The sequence below is a fragment of the Cetorhinus maximus genome, chromosome 12 (genome assembly GCF_964194155.1).
Source record: "Cetorhinus maximus chromosome 12, sCetMax3.hap1.1, whole genome shotgun sequence".
NCBI lineage: Eukaryota > Metazoa > Chordata > Chondrichthyes > Lamniformes > Cetorhinidae > Cetorhinus > Cetorhinus maximus.
This window is the reverse complement of record NC_135890.1, coordinates 105,770,685-105,788,507: the sequence shown is the minus strand read 5'-3', so window position 1 is coordinate 105,788,507 and position 17,823 is coordinate 105,770,685. Positions and strand designations below refer to the sequence as shown.

The following is a 17,823-nucleotide window of genomic DNA, read 5'->3' as shown; positions in this document are numbered from 1 at the left end:
GAAATAATTCTCCTCGAAAGGATTGCAGTAGTAAACTCCATTCACCATCCAACTAACAGATGTGTTATAGAAGCAAAATGAGATCGAGAGAGCTTCCCAAGCTTTCTTTGCCTTCCAAGATATGCTGCTCTTTGGAAAGGCAGGAATGGGTTGAATTGAAAATTGCAGGACACAAAAAAGGTAAAAACTTTCCTACAGTTTAACTCCTTAAAAAGAAGCTAATTAAATCTCTTACTGACCAATTTTCCTTTTTATTCAATTGCAGTTATAGGCCAGTGTCACCCCACAAGGAACCCGCCTCCATGCCGGCTGCCTCCCCCAGAAAGGAACACAGCCAAGTATCAATATCCTCACAGTCGGAGACGACCCCCTCCAGTGACCAGCTGAGCATCTGCCAGGAACCAAAAAATATCAACTACGGCCTTTCAAGTGGTGAATTAGAATCGCCGGATGATACAGACAGTTTGCAATCTACTGACCCAGCTACGAATGTTGGTCCAACTCCCCTTGGATTCACATTTTTGGAGGTAAGCAGGGTGCCTACTCTTATCAGAATCAGCCAAGGGTGAAAATGTTTCTTTGTATATTCTTCTCGAGCACCAGTCCCCGAAGGAAAGCCCAGGCAGACAATAAAACCCTGGGGTTGTGCTGTCTCCCTACTATGCCTGACAGTAGTGAAACATTTGACAACAGGTAAGAATGATGCCTCTCACATAATTTTTTCTCTTTGAGAAGCAGCCAATCTGAGACATGAGTCTGAGTGGCATGTGAGCTTATTAGCATATGCACAGCTAATTGGATCCTCATGCATAGTAGCATTTAAAAAATCTTTAAATTGGACGTACTGGAAGGAACTGGACTTTTTTTTATTTAATTAATTCAATTTCTCTCCCTCCCTGTCCTTATTCATGTTAGACAGCTGTAAGTGCACCAGTGGCCCTCCAGTACCTTGCCCAACTGTGCATTCTTGCAGAAAGCAAGTGTCAGCAGGCTGTTATACCAGAGGGCTGTTTTCAGCCTGGTGGGCAGAAGTACATGAAGCGCTTACCGCAAGCACTTCCCAGTACAGGTCACTGGATAGCAGTCAGGAGCAGGAACCAGGGCTGATTTCTTCCTTTTTTCCTCCAACAATGCTGCCCTTGCTGGTGACCTGCTGAGCTCAGCTAACTGAAGACAAACTCTGGTTGGATGTATTTCTGGACGTGTCACCCCATGACATCCTGCCTCTAACCCAGTCTTTTCCCATTCCCGATATTTTGAAAATGAATAAGCGGAAGTGAAGAAAGCAAATTTAAAAATACACTTTTCTTTCCCTAATGCCCTTATGATCTTTCTCCTGGACTGCTTGTCACAATCCGGGATAAGCAAGGTTGGCAGCCCATCTCCTGGTTTGTGTGGCTCGGTACCACATGTTGCATTTACTGAATAAGTTATAAAAGTGGCGACTTGAGACAGATTCTAATGATTTATAGTAAGGCCTGACAGAGGAGGACAGACACACTCATGAACTGTAGCGGGAAGGCAGAGAAGAACTGAATTTCAAGTAGGAGATGAGGCATTCCCAAAGAAATTATATTTATTTTTTAATTTGGAGACTGGATGATGCAGAGGTTAACATCTTGTCTCTTAACCTCTGGATCCAAATTCAAACACTGCAGACTGATGGGATGCAATTGCCTAAAGGAAAACAAACGTTTTCCAGTATCCAGTTAAGAATTGTGAGTGTTGCTATTGGAGTCTTCCCAGCATCACTCGGTTCCAGGTTCAGTTCCCACTCCAGTGCAGTACTGAGGAAGTGTTGCATTGTCATAAGTGGATGAGATGTTAAACAGAGGCTCCATCTATCTACTTGGTTGGATGTTAAAAAAAACCCATAGTGCTATATCGAAGGAAAGCAAAGGAATTCTGTCTGGTATCCTGGTCAATATTTATCCCTCAATCAACATCACAGAAACAGATTATCTGATCAGTATCACATTGATTTTTTTGTGAGAGTTTTCTGTGTGCAACTTGGCTACCACATTTCCTGCTTTACAAGAGTGACTACATTTCAAAAGCACTTAATTGGCTATAAAGCACTTCATCTCATCTGATGGTCATGAAAAGTGCTATATAAGGGCGAGTGTTGTTTTCAAATACAGAATCATAGCACAGCACAGAAGGGGACTTCCAACCCATCACATGTGACAGCTCTTTGAAAGAACTGTCCAATTAGTCCCACTCCCAGCTCTATCCCCATAGCCCTGTAAATGATTTCCCTTCAAATAATTGAGGATTGGGAGCAGTTTAGAATTCTGCAAAAGTGGACAAAATGATTGATCAAGAAGGGGGAATTGGAGTATGAGAGTAAACTTGCAGGGAACGTAAAAACTGACTGTAAAAGCTTATATAAATATGTGAAGAGAGAAAGATTAGCAAAGACAAATGTAGGTCCCTTACAGCCAGAAACGGGGGAAATTATAATGAGGAACAAAGAAATGGCAGAAGAATTGAACACACGTTTTGGTTCTGTCCTCACAAAAAAGGACACAAATAATTTCCCAAAATGTTAGAGAACCAAGGGTCTCGTGAGAGGGAGGAATTGAAGAAAATCAGTATTAGTAAAAAAAATGGTGCTAGAGAAATTTAATGGGGTTAAAGGCTGAAAAATCCCCAGGGCCTGATAATCTACATCCCAGAGTACCAAAGGAAGTGTCCCTGGAAATATTGGATGCATTGGTGGTCATCTTCCAAAATTCTATAGACTCTGGGGCAATTCCTACAGATTGGAGGGTGGCAAATGTAACCCCACTATTTAAAAAAGGAGGGAGAGAAAAATCAGAGAATTACAGACCAGTTAGCCTAACTAGTAGTAGTAACTGTAGTAGGGGGGAAAATGCTAGAGTCAATTATAAAAGAATTGGAAAGAATTAACGGAATTAGACAAAGTCAGCATGGGTTTATGAAAGAGAAATCATGCTTAACTAATCCACTGGAGTTTTTTGGGGATATAACTAGTAGAATAAATAAGGGAGAACCAGTGGATGTGGTGTATTTGGATTTCAAGAAGGCTTTTGATAAGGTCCCACATAAGAGGCTAGTGGGAAAAATTAAAACACATGGGATTGAGGGTAATATACTGGCATGGATTGAGAATTGGTTGACAGACCGGAAACAGAAAGTGGGAATAAATGGGTCTTTTTCCAGATGGCAGGCAATGACTAGTGGTGTACCGCAGGGATCAGTGCTTGGGCCCCAGCTATTCATGATATACATAAATGACTTCGATAAGGAAACTAAATGCAATATTTCCAAGTTTGCTGATGACACAAAACTGGGCGGGGTTGTGAGTTGTTAGAAGGCTTCAGGGTGATTTAGATAAGTTATGTGTGTGGGTAAACACATGGCAGATGCAGTATAACATGGATAAATATGAAGTTATACGCTTTGGTGTGAAACACAAAGGCAGAGTATTATTTAAATGGTGATATATTGGGAAATGTGGATGTAAAAAGGGATCTGGGTGCCCTTGTACACCAGTCAATGAAAGTAAATAGGCAGGTGCAGCAAGCAATTAGGAAGGCAAGTGGTATGTTGGCCTCCATTGCAAGAGGATTTGAGTTCAGAAGTAGGGATGTCTTACTGCAGTTATACAAGGCCTTGGTGAGACCACACCTGGAGTATTGCGTGCAGTTTTGGCCTCCCTACCTAAGAAAGGATATACTTGCCATAGAGGGAGTGCAGCGAAGGTTCATTCGGCTGATACTGGGGATAGCAGGGCTGTCATTTGAAGAGAGATTGGTTCAACTGGGCCTGTATTCACTAGAGTTTAGAAGAATGAGGGGATCTGATTGAAACGTACAAAATTCTAACAGGGCTAGACAGGCTATATGCAGGGAGAATGTTTCCCCTGGTTGGGGAGTCTAGAACCAGGGGCCACAGTCTCAGGATACCGGGCAGGCCATTCAGGACTGAGATGAGGAAAAATTTCATCACTGAGGGTGGTGAACCTGTGGAATTGTCTACCACAGAAGGCTGTGGAGACTGGGCCACTAAGTATATTCAAGAAAGAAATTGATAATCTTTTGGATATTAGGGGCTTCAAGGGGTGAGAGAAAGCAGGAATATGGCATTAAGATAGAGGATCAGCCATGATCATTTTTAATTGGCGGAGCAGGCTTGAAGGGCTGAATAGCCTACTCCTGATCCTAGTTTCTATGTTTCTCTTTTGAAAGTTGCCAGCCTTTCAAGAAATGTATTGCAGATCACAACAAGAATATTTTTCCTCTAGTTTTTCTGCCTATCTCCATGAATCTGTGTCCCCTGGTTACTGATATTTCTGCAGCTGGAAACAGTTTATCTATATTTACTTAATCAAAATTGTTCATATTTTAAATACTTCAACTAAATCCCCTCTTCACAGAATCACAGACTCTTTACAGCATACTGTGTACTCTGTCCAATGCCTTCACATCCTTCCTCAAATATGGCGCCCAGAACTGGATGCAGTACTCCAGATGAGGCCTAACCAGTGTCTTATACAAGTTCAACATGACCTCCTTACTCTTGTACTCAATGCCCCTATTAATAAAACCTAGGATACCATATGCTTTAACTGCTCTCTCAACATGCCCTGCCATCTTCAATGACTTATGTACATATACAGCGAGATCCCTTTGTTCCTACACTTCTTTAGAGTTTCTCCCTTTATTTTATACTGTCTCTCCACGTTCTTCCTGCCAAAATGAATCACCTCACACTTTTCTGCATTGAACTTCATCTGCCACTTGTCTGCCCAATCCACCAACATGTCTATGCCCTTTTGAAGTTCAAGATTATCCTCATCACAGTTGACAATGCTTCCAATCTTCATATCATCTGCAAATTTTGAAATCATGCCCTGCACACTACAGTCTAGGTCATTAATATAATGACTGGGGAACCCCAATACAGACCTTCCTCCAATCTGAAAAACAACCATTTATCACTACTCTCTGTTTCCTGTCACTCAGCGAATTTCTTATCCAAGTGCCTACTTTCCCTTTTAGTCCGTGAGCTAGAATTTTGCTCACAAGCCTATTGTGTGGCACTGTATCAAATACCTTTTAAAAATCCATATACATCACATCAACAGCGTTGCCCTTATTAACCTTCTCTGTTACCTCCTCAAAAAACTCCAGCAAGTTAGTTAAACATGATTTTCCCTTAATGAATCCATGCTGGCTTTCCTTAATTATCCTGTACCTGTCGAAGTGGCTATTGATTTTGTCCCGAACTATAGTTTCCAGAAGTTTCTCTACCACTGAAGTCAAACTGACTGGCCTGTAGTTGCTGGCATTATCCTTGCACCCCTTTTTGAACATGGGTGTAACATTCGCAATTCTCCAGTCCTCTGGCACCATCCCTATGTCTAAGGAAGACTGGAAGATTATCACCAGTGCCTCTGAAATTTCCACTCTCACCTCCCTCAGTATCCTCGGATGCATCTCATCCAGTCCTGGTACCTTATCAATTTTAAGTAAAGATAGCCTTTCTCATACCTCCGCCTTCTCAATCGTAAATTCCCTGAATGTACCTCCTCTCTCACCTCGGCCTGGGTCAGGAATGAATGAAAAAGAAATTTGATGCCAAATTTGATACCATGTTCCATTCCCTAGCACTAACATCCTTCATAATGATGAGCATAGGATGATTGATTTTTGGAAAAGCTTGCACAGAATTGAACTTGAATCTTGACCTTTTTTTCTCCCAATTTCCCTCCCCCAGCCGGTAACCACACTGGACAGTGGTGCCCAGAAGAGTCGGATACAGCTTGGCAGGAAAACGTTACGTCGGGCACCAACAAAACACAAGAAAGCAGGCTCTGGAGACCAGCCTGATGGCATAGACCAGTTCCTCCAAAAGGGCGAAGATTCCTGGATGTATAAAGATTCCACCGGTAAGTTGAGACTGGACTAGGTGAGAGACTGGGTGAGTTTTACCAGTGAGAACAGTAATCATAGGAAGTAGACCGGTCAGATCCCGTCTAGATTGTTCCTTGTACGTTAAATACAAAGTCAAAATCGTGCAGATGCTGGAAATCCAAAAATGCTGGAAATACTCAGCAAGTCAGTTGGCATTCACAGAGATAGGAAGAGTTGACGTTTCAGATTGTTGACATCTCATCAGAATTTCTGACAGAAGGTCATTGACCTGCAGTGTTAACTTTGTTTCTTTCTCCGCACATGCCAGCTGAGTATTTCCAGAATCTCCTGCTTGTAACCCAGGTGTTGGTGAATTCACTCACCTTTACACAAACTGCATTGTGAGCTGGAGTGGATTTCAACTTGATGAGAAAAAATTTGCAGGTGCAGATGTGATGGGCTGAATGGCTTCCTGTGCGATGTGGTTCTATCTGCTGTATGATCAATGGTCTGTTGTAAACATTCACGAGGGATGATTCTAGTTGCTGATGCGGCACCACAAACTCAGCAGCTCCTGCCATCTTGCCATGGAATGGGAAGAAGTAGGTTCATACGTCATTCTCCATGGGATGAATCTCAGTTGTGCCATCATGAGAAGGAGCCCAGTGGAGGCTGGTTGTCACCCCCCACAGGGAGAAGAAGTGGCAACTCCAAGCAGTCAAAGACTTGTGCTGTTTTTCACCCTGTGGCTCAGCAAATTTATACACTGCATGGCTAAGTAATACAGACCAGTAATCTCCCTGTTTCGATCTAAAATCTGTATCAGCTGATCTTAGCCCGGGCAGCAAAGAGGTGTTCCAATTGGCCTCAGAGTCTCTAGGTTAGAAAGGGAAAACAAATTGGCCAGGTTCTTGATTCAAATCATTTTACCCTTGCCTAAAGTGCTTATGTGTGAACATTGGGTGAGTGCAATATCTAGTTCAAATGTGATGGCCCTGTGATTGAATAATTTGGAAATACATCCACACTCAGACATGAGTAGTGATCTCGTAAACAAATTGTTGAGGGTAAGGATTCAGGGGAAAGCAATTGTGATACAGAGGAAGAAGAAAAGGGACACTAGCACATGTTTGTCATTTTTGTGCTAATTATTGTTCCCCTAAACTTCTCACATCAGAATGCAGGCCACCTGTACAGGAAGAATTGATTGAACAGGATGTTAGTAGAACCCAGAAGCTTACACTTACACAGTGTCCAAGAGTCGCAATGTTTCCTGGGATGGACCCCTCAGTACTAAAGGTAACAATCTCTGGAAATACTCTGAGCTTTTTATACCTAGCCTAACATGCCAAAGAGGCCACCAATGTCACTCCACACTATAATGCCTTACTGATTCAACATTCCAGCTTTAAGGTATTTTCTACCGTGTGAGACCTGTATTGGTTAGGAGTTGGTGATTTTAGTACCATTATACAGTTTTATTAATTTAAAACATGGAGCTAAGATTTAGTTGGAACAGGCAGGTGCGTGAAAGAATCTTGCAACTAATGTGGCCTAGTAGTTAGGTGAAAGCTCCTATACTGCAGATATTCAGTCACTTATTAATGCTGTTGAGCCTCATTTGTTTTAATAGTTTCAGGAACATTCACTAAAGTTAACACACTGACTTCTGGGATCATGTAAAACTCTGTAAATTTCTTACATAGTATTTGAGGAAGAGTGAACATTGGTGCCAGCTGTGGCTCATTTTGTAGCACTCTTGCCTGCGAGGCAGAAGGTCTTGGATTTAGTCCCGCTCCTTAGACCTGAGCATATAATCTAAAATGACATTTGAATGCAGCAGTGAATGGTGCCGAATTTTGGATGAGATGTTAAATCAAAGTTCTATCTTTCTTCTTAGGTACCATGAATCAAGTCCCATATCACAATTTGAAGAAGACTAGGAGAATTTTCTAGTTTTTGTGCCAATACATATAATCAACACTTAAAACAGCTGATTTGGATATTATCTCATTACTCTTTGCTGCGGACAAATTGTTTCCTCCATTACAACAGTGACTACATTTCAACAAGTATTCCATTAGACTGTAAAATGATTTGGGATCTCCTGAGTTCTAAGAAGGTGCTTTATAAATGCAAGCTCTTTCTTTCCAGTGACTCAGTGTTGAAAATCGCATGCAGCGGAAACACAAAATAGATTCCCACATTCAATATGTGATGTTGCGTTAGCAGATCTCAGCTGGGATGGTTGAAGGGGAGTTATAATTGGTATCAATGTTCCTATTCTGAGGAATGAAAATTAGCCAGGAATGTGTGAGCATTGAGTGAGAACCCTATTTCTGACAGCTACTTGGTTGAGGTGTGGTACTTGAGGGAACCCAATACATACAGTCACATCCTAATAGAATTCAGCAAGTTCAGGCAAAATGGGACAAAAATTCTGTACATTTGTTTGTTTTTTTATTTTCTGCTTTAATGTTTTCCTGGGCATACCCAGTCCCAAGAACAGAATTTGTATGTCAGAAAAAAATGATAAAAATATGATAAAGATACTGCTTCCTTTCTACATCACGCTATCTGTGAATGTGTTTTCAGTAGGGTGCTTGATATGGTTCCTGTAATGAAGCAGGAACTATGCTGCACCAGGAGAAAATAGTGGTTTTGAGAACATGCTCTGAGAGATCCTGGCCCAGTACGGAGCAGGGGGCCACCTTGTGGTAAATGAGGGAAATGCAGAATAAGTTCTCCTGTATTTCCAGACATACACTGTCTATGAATAGTACCTGTGACAAAGGGGCCACACAGACAACCTGCTCCTAGGTTTCCACCAAAGCCAATCTGTAACCAGCAGGTCAGGCAGCCTCTGTAGAGAGAAATAGCAAGTCAATGTTTCAGATTAATGACCTTTCATCAGAACTGGTGATGAAAGATCATCAACTTGAAACATTAACCTCATTTTGTTTCCACAGATTTTTCCAGCAATTTCTACTTTTATTATCAAATACAGGGATCTATCTCAAACTATTTGACCGTGTCACAACAAATTATTCCAGCCTAGTTTAGATCATTGGTGGTGATGCATTTAATGTAATGTGTGAAATTTTGGACACCATACTCTTCAGATGGACATTCGACAGAGTTCAGAAAACATTCAGGAGGAATTAGCCAAGACTTTGGGTTCTAAGATTATAGAGACTCAAAGAATTGCACTGGGAAGACAAGATTGTGAGGAGAAGTTATCAAGTTTTTAAATGTTGGGAAGAATGGATAATATAGATGCAAGCATGTTAATCAATTTGAGCTGTAAGCCTAAAACAAAAGGAGGCAAGTACTGACAAAAGGAGACAAGTATTAACAAGCCTTATGCAAGATCGAGGTTAGAAGTATTTTTTGTGGCTATATCAAATAGACTCCTGGATTAATGCTGTGTCAATTAACACCTTTAAGAGGAACTGGATGTATATGTGGAAAAGAATAGTATTTAACATTATAAGGATAAAGACCTCTAGAGATGATAAAATGCGGTTTGGAACATAACAGCTCTTGAGCTGCTGGTTCTTGGGAATGTCACAGATGAGAACTAGCCTAGGATGTATAAATATAGGTTAGATACGTGCTCAAGTCTTGTTCGATTTATTTTTCTCGGGGCAGGCCAAATGTTTGCAGAACCATTCCTCAGGAAATTACATGAGTGACGTAGAGTACATGATGATTCAGCTTCTACACAGTTCTGATGGGTTGAATAGTAATAGTCTTTTTGCATTTATTATTTTTTTAAATTACCTACTGTTGAGCTAGAGCTGACTGGCTCACACACACAACCACCCATAACACTACTTAAACCTTGATCATGCAGTTGCACACTTTTCATGCACAGTATCATTCCTGTAGTGACTGTTCTCTTCTGATTTGAATTAACTGTACCCAGTATTAGCATGGCTCTGCCTAATTACTCCTGTCTTATTTCTACCTCTTTTTATCTAGGCCAGTCTACGGAGAAACCGACAAGAGAATGGAGATGAAGAGGAATCAAACTGTGAGCAGCCATGCAAACCCTGCAGCTCTCCTGCTCAGCAAAGACACAGAATGCTACCAACTACAACAAGCAAAGGGGAAGGGTAAGCAGGGATTTTTCAGTGTGTTGAAACTGTGTTTCCAGTGCTGAGTTCCAGAATGTTTTAAGCCCCCCCTGCTCTCTTGCTATCTTCCCAAACCAAGCAGCTGAGAAGCCTGGCAGGAATTTTGCCCCCATCATCTCTCAAAATCATCTTCCAGAAGACACTTGTCATCATATAGGGGCTGACTCTTGCTCCTTTTCTTCTCCTTGTTACAAATGCTGTCTCTTGTCCTGTCATCCAATGATGAATGTGTTGAAATTGTCTGGGCTTGTACAGTTTCAGGTGCTCAACAAATGTTAGAAAGTCAATCTTCAGTGTGTTACAACTTCATATTGCACTTCCAGCCATCTTGTACGCTCTGATGTACGTGATTCTGCTGACACTTCGGCATTTCTATTCCTCCTTTTAGGTCAGAGGAAATGCCTCCTCCTTGGCTACAGGAGCTAAAATCAAAGAAAAGATTGAGTCAGCATCAACCAGACAGGGTAAGACCCTCGTGAACTGCTGCGAACTTGCCACTCCGTGCATTTACCCAAGTTTGATCCCCTCTTTAGGGCTGTACAGTTGAGTTCAATTTGAAAATGCTGTGAGGTTTTGGCCTGGGCCCAGAAGTAAAGCTAGCAATTTATCATTACATGACGTCCAGCTACTTGTGGACAAAATTAGGAAAGAAAGAGTAGCAATGGAAACTACTACTGTAGCAGGATTTGGGTGGGAGAGAGCAACCACATTTGGTGGTGTTACACTTACTCAGACCATAAGACAAAAGAAGAGATGAAATTGCAAGAGCAAAAAAAAAGTAACATCCAGAAAAGAAAATGTCAATATTTTGGCCATTTGACCAGAGCTGAAAAACTAGAGAGATCTTTTCTAGAGGGCAAAATGAGGGGCAGCAGAAAGAGGGGTCATCCTAGGCGCAGTTGGATGCCGGATGTCACAGAGCGGATTGCAGATATGAACTACAGCGGATGTGTGAGGATGGCACAAGACAAATGTGACAAACCATGACAGCAGATCTCCTGGTGGAACAGCTACAAGCTTGACAGGACAGGATACTGGCTGCTTGCCCTGATGATTTAACAGCTGGTTTGCAAAGATGGAATGGCTGGGCAATCCATTACTCAGCCCTAATTGGACCAATTTTTCAGGGAACTTGAATTTCCTTACTGTATGAATGGCTGTTCTCTCAATTTTTGCTATGTTTTGCCATGGCAAATCACCAATACTAATCCTTCTATGGAGTTAAATTGGATTGAGCTATGGGTGTGGAAGAGATTGTTAATGGAGTGGTTGAGGATTTGAAAAAGAATCACAACCAAGTGAACATTACTTGACCATCCCTCATTGTTCATCCTCTTCACGCTGTGAGGTTCAGTGACAACGAGAGCAAATGTTCAACATCCCTGAATTTCTACACAGAGAATTCTTCAGTTTTGTACAATAAGTCTCAGGAGGAGTGATGCGCTCAAAGAGGAATAATTGATACGGGAAATGAAAATTTCCACAGTGGCGCAGCACTGGGTGCTTTTCTGAAAATGTGTTCACAGATAACAGAATGTGGTCACAGAATCTCACAGTGCAGAAGAGGCCCCTCGGCCCATCGAGTCTGCACTCGAGTCGCACACGTGAGAAACATCTGACCTACCTGCCTAACCAAATGGTTGAAAAATATTGTTGGGACAGTATATTGGCCTGAAATGTATGTCAAGACTAAAATTGATCCCGGGCCCCCCAGCATGAGAATCACTTGTTTCTGCCATCAGACCTTGATTCACAAATGGGAACCATCCATCAGTATGAACTCCTGATGCTGCTCGAAAAGCTTGTTTGCACATGTATGCAAAGAACGCAGTGACATCATCAAAACTGGAACCAGCAAAACTAATGCCTACAAATACACTATTTATAGAACTACTAATACAATGAAGAATCATATGGTGCAATCAAATTAATAGATGCCAAAGAAGTCATATAGTTCCCAACATAACCAAAGGGAACCATGCCAACTAAATCAGAACGTTATCAGTGTCTGTAAGTCTGTCTGTTGTGATGGGCACCGAAGGCCTCTAGTGTAGCAGTGGACATTCTGTGTGCCCTCTCCAAGGCTACCCAGGCATCTGTCTTAGTGGGAGTTCTGGAGGTGAACTCTAGAATCAGAAGAGGGATTTAGCTGCCAACAAGGTGCTCTTAGCTCATTGCATGGAAGTGTACATTTGTGCTTTGCTGGTGCTTGCCAGAGAGTGGGAAAATAATAGGATGTGTGGAAGTGCTCCCCCTAGTGTTGTGGTGTCGGTAGATGCAGCCTTCCATCAAACAGGAGAGCACAGGATGTGCACAAGTGACCTGTTGAGCAAGAAATACTGTGTTAAGGACAGAAACAGGGCTGAGTGACGGATACATTAGATATGCCCATTGACTGACTAAAGGGAGGTGTATGCGTACTTGTTAAAAAAGGTGCCCTTTTGAATCATGGAATGGGGAATATCCCCATTTTAGCGAGTGGTATTTCCATGACTGAAATGTTTGGTTTATTTTATTTTGCAGAAGAATGAATGAATGAGCCCCCAAGAGGAAAATGAGTCTGATACAAGCCTTAACTGTCCAACAACTTTTAAAAAGAAAGAAAAAGAAAAAACATGTGCTGCTGCTGTCGCTTCCTGCCTCGCTACCTGCATGGTGCCTTCCCATAGTCATTTGTGAATAGGCTGCTTAAAAATTCATACATGAATCAGAATAATGCTCTATTTTGTCAGATGCTAGGGTTCATTGCCTGAAACCCTAAGAAATGTCACTTTAAAACAAATAATAAATAATAAAAAAAAAATCTAATGGCTGTGATTGAGCTGGGTGCTCTCCACAGTGCTTCAGTCAGGAGAGGGATAGTACGTGTAGAGAGAATTTGGCCCAGGAAGTTCGGGTGTACATGGCCACTCTCGCCTACTGAAACTACAGCTATTCAGGAAATTCTTGGATAGTATTCTCATACAAAGAGCAGATGAACCGAATGCATTGGAATGAAATTCTCCGCTCACCTGACTAGGACGACGCTACATTGTTCATTTTGTCGGAGAACTGCTGAACCTTGGTGCCAGTGGCATTAAAACGGAAAGAAGGTTCTAAAATTCAATTCCTTACTTAAACATGTTTGCATCATCTTTCTGGGTGACCCTATTTCATCATAATATGACGGTGAGCTCCTTGTAATGTACATTTTTACATCATTGGGGCCATGTATGTAGCAGTGTATGTGTATATCAGGAGTGTAAGTATTAAACCACTGATCACCTTCCCTATTCACCATCGTGCACCTGGAATTGATTTGTAGAATCCTTAGTTCATTCACTCCCCTTGAACTCTTAAGAAGAAGGAGATAATGTGTGTCTGTTTTCTGTTTTTATAAAATGTAAACAAAAGGACAAAGTGTTTACCACCATGACAGGAATGCAAGCATGACTGACTGGTATGTCACAATTCGATGGGCTAGATGTAGAAAAATCTTTGCAAAGTACTTGTATCATTGGCAAAACCTTTTTTCTTTTTGAATACTGATTTTTACAAGAAACGTTTGTCTGTGTTTTATGAATTAGTCAAATATCTGCCAACCCGCCAGGTAGGCAAAATGCCTTGTTACAAAATTGTGCTTCTGTTCAAAATGTAAAGGAATATTTCTTTTTTTTTTCCCCTTCAGATGCAAGGAGAAAAGCAATAACCTGTTAAAACTTAGTAACTGCACAAAGCGGTGTAAATATTTGTACTATTTTTTGGGTTTGCCTTTGTAAACAAGTTGTAAATCTGGCAAGGAAAAGGCTGGCTTGATACCTGAAAATGTGGCTGACTGGAACTCCAACCCCTTGCCTTGACTGTCCCCACTTAACAATGAATACCTCCAAGACATAGGGTGGCCAGGCGTCTGGTTTTTAGCCAGTCTGGCCATTGTCCGGTACCAGATGGCTTTGCATACACTATTTTGACTTGTAGTCCACTTTCCTCAGTAAAGCACTGGGCATGGGCCTGTGCTGTTAATAGGATCCAAACCAATTGGTGAAGCCAAAACCATGACAGAGTTTTTCTTTATCAAGAAAGTTCATTGATTTGTTCAGTCTCACAGCTCTCCTCCCATTCCACCCAGTGTCCCAGCTATCCCCATTTATCTTCTTTTTAATGAAACAAAAAATTATTAAAATAACAAATTAATGGGGAGTGACGGCCCCTAATGGGGCACTGCATCTAAATCAAAACTTCAACGGAAACTTACAAAATCAAATTAAAACGTTGTTCCCAGGGCTGACAAGGCACCCCAGCCCTCACAGTACCACTGGTTGCGGAAGGCTTCAAGCGTAACATGTGGACACTGCGTGCTCCCTCTCCAGGGACACCGGGCCACCAACAGAGCTGCGGATCCCCATTTATACTCTTTTAATAAAACAAAACTCAATAAATTAAACCAAAATCAATAAATGAGAGGGGTTGTTGGTGCCCCACTAGGGGCTATAACAAAAATCTAAATGTCAAAGGAAACTTAGCTAACTAAACCAAAATATCATTCCCCGGGGGTGGGGGGGTGACACGATGTACCCCAGCCCCAAGGTGCCCACCAATTGCAGTAGGGCCACCTGGCCACGAACATAGCCATGGAATCCCCATTTATAGACCCTTTTGAGGTAAACAAAACTCAATAAATTTAACAAAACTCAATAAATGAAAGGGGCAAGCAGCCGCTAATGGGGTACTGTAACTAAAACAAAACGTCAAAAGAAACTTACAAAACAAATTAAAATGTCATTTCTGGGACGGTGATGCACCCCAGCCCCCGCGGTGCCCAGCAATCAGCAGAAGGCCTCTGGCGGTACAGCATGCTCCCTCTCCAGGGCCGCCAGACGCGAACATAGCTGTGGATCCCCATTTGTAGATTCTTTTTAGAGAAACAAAATCAATAAATTAAATAAAATCAATAAATCAGAGGGGGTGAGAGCCCCTGGTGGGATCCCATTTATATGTGCTCGAAGATGATTAATACCCATCACCTGTTTCTCTTAACTGTAACATTGTAATTGACATTTACAAACCTTTATAATGTAATTAACAAGTTATTAATACTTTCCCCACCTGCAGCTGCCTCGATGTGACAGGGATGCAAAAGTCAGGTTTGCTTTGATAATTCCATCCCCTCCCCCCCAACAGCATGGAATCTCCAAACGGAGAGACATCATCGCGTCCGTTGACATCACCCCCTCATGTGGTGACGTCACACCTGTACTTGCTGATATCAACCTCGTGCATCCCATGTGTGATGGCATCACCTGACCTCCATCACAAAGGTGTCCGATTTTAGTGGCCTTTGGCACAGGCCACCCTACCAAGACATTAAGACAATATCTGAATAAAGGAGGTACCAGGCAATCAGTCAAGAGCTCCACCATTCATCGGGATAAAATATCAGACAGCAGGTCAATCCACCTCTCAACCTCTTCCCAAGTACCAATATTGGCAGAAGCTGAGGGCTAAGTTACCTGCCTGCCCTCACCCTCAGACAATGTTGCACAATGGGAGGAGCTACAGAAAAGTGAAAAAAAGGAAATTCCAGGATTAAAATAGAAACAATGTAAGAATAGTTAGAAGTGTGGCACCATATTCAGCCAGCATATCCTTTATTACAGGCCTAGGGATAATACATTACTTTAGAAAATGGAGGAACAAAGGAAGTGAACATGTCACTGGTGCATCCTGCACATGCTCTCTTTCTCTATTGCCTTTTCTTTGTTCCACCCAGTGCAAGTGGGGTTGCATCATAAGGTATATTTTGGGTATTACACTGTTAATGTGCATATTTAACAGCTATGAGGGATTCCCTGATTCTATTTGATACGTGTTCTACCACACACACTTAATGAATTGTTGGGGATAAGGAAGGTTGTGTTGTTGATGCAATGTTAAAGGGCTTCTGAATTGTTAGGATATGATTTCAGTTTTTCAGTACCTTACCTTAACCGGGGCAAGTTTCCAGTCACCCCCACCTTATCTGGTTGTGAGCTGCCATAGATCTTGTGCCTATGTGTTTACATTCCTACCATTCTGTAAAGGAACCTTTGGTTACTCCTGTATCATAATTGTGGTTAAGATCTGGGTTTTGTTTCTCAATGTTCAGAGAATGCACTGAAATGAGACTGAACTCCTGAGTGGATGTCTGGATGTTGTATATTTTTTATGGTGAAACATTCAGAATAAAGCTTTATGGAGTGTGAAATTCCTGTGATTTTGGCCAATATATGTGCTTAAGCTTCCATACTGAGATTATGTTAAGTGCCTGTCTTTATACTCACCTTACTCGAGCTTTTAAGATTGGCTTCTGGTTATTTGACCAATTCAAACTTAAGTCCCTGAGCGAAAAAAACCACCCAGTTTCTAGCTGATGAAGAAGGCTAACATGGAAAACGTATCTTGTCTACATCAACCTGACTAGATACAAATTCATTGTAATTCTATCTTTGCCACCTGACTGGAGCCCTGGTTGTCTTTTGACCGGAATGAAGCTTTTGTTCTAAAAGCATGATATTAACTCATCGCTATATACAGCGCATTCCCAAAATATCCCACTTGAGTGATGGGAACCTTAATTTTGAAATGTTGCCATAATTGTCCCACGCTCCATCGGATTGGCAGGACATGCTTAGATTAAACACTGTTTAAATTATCATGTTTCCTATTTTGTTTCTTTACTGATTGGTATGGAATACAACACAAACTCACCAGGCTAGACAGTGTCTTAGGTTTTGTATGTGTTTTCTTTATCATTTAAAGACCAGGTATTTAGCCATGTTGCCATCTTCTTCATACCTAGTGATGTATACTGAAGGGAAGAATTTCCTGCAGGGTTTTGGACTTCTACCAAATCAGGAGGTAATGGAGTTCCTATGTAAACTTGACATCTAGGTACTCGCTAATGTTGCACATGTCTCCCTAAATCTTTATTCTGAATGTAAGTTTATGAGAATTATAAAGTGTGTTTTTATATTTCAAAAGATCAATGATGGTGAATGCGATATCTGTAATCACTAAATTTTCCTTTTTTTGTATTTTAGTTTTTCAATCTGATCAAAGTTTATTCATTATGTATAAATGAGTCCTTTGTTCTGTTTAATGGATAATGAGGTGTGGAATTCCTGCCTTCCCACCAACATCTTTTTTCTCCATTTCAACCCATTGAGCTCTTCAGTGCTAGTTATTGCATTAGAAGTAAAATTAAGCCTTTTAATTCAATCCCTTTGTGCATCACATTCCACTATGGAACAGTGATGTCCAAAGCTGGACTGAGCCAAACTTAACTAGTCTAAAGTAGACACCAACCTAGCCAATTTTCAGTGACATCTCAAGGAATTAATTAATGTATTACTCATTTATCTATCTGCCTGTTTGGAGGTGTACATGTGTACCTATGTCAACTCAGCTGTGTGGGATTAGAACATTTAGAACAGTGAAATTAAACATCAAGCTAGAATTCTTCTAGTGCAATTCCTCAGTCCTTTCTCGTGTTGGCTGGTATTGGCTAAGCAAGGCCATTGTGTCCAATGGGTTTTATAGCATAGCATCCTGAATCTTAATCCCTTTCTTGGGTCTCCTCTGACCAGTAAGATAGGCAGTGCGTTCTCAGACTTCAACCAATGCTGCTCTCACATCGAGCACTCAAAGGTATGTGTAACTCTGAGATGACTGATTATTTTTTTCACCTCTGTATGGAGAGTTTTCAGGATTCAACTTGTCCAATATTGCCTCTGGGGCCTGGCTACTTTGAAGATCTTTATAATTACTTTTACTGCAGGGACTAT

The 17,823-nt window shown here is 41.4% G+C and overlaps 1 protein-coding gene across 2 annotated transcripts in view; it reads left to right on the top strand.

Moving 5' to 3' along the window:
* The window catches only part of LOC144687791 (uncharacterized), a 235,143-nt gene extending 217,648 nt beyond the window's left edge, over positions 1-17,495 (top strand). For both annotated transcript variants that reach the window (XR_013578209.1, XM_078554295.1), the window contains 6 exons: positions 266-527; positions 5,746-5,917; positions 7,060-7,181; positions 9,867-10,000; positions 10,410-10,485; positions 12,545-17,495. Coding sequence is in view for 1 of the 2 variants with exons in the window: in XM_078554295.1 (XP_078410421.1) it covers positions 266-527; positions 5,746-5,917; positions 7,060-7,181; positions 9,867-10,000; positions 10,410-10,485; positions 12,545-12,556 (778 nt within the window). In the remaining variant the exon portion in view is untranslated. The remainder of the gene's footprint in view (positions 1-265; positions 528-5,745; positions 5,918-7,059; positions 7,182-9,866; positions 10,001-10,409; positions 10,486-12,544) is intronic.
* Positions 17,496-17,823: the final 328 nt, after the last annotated feature.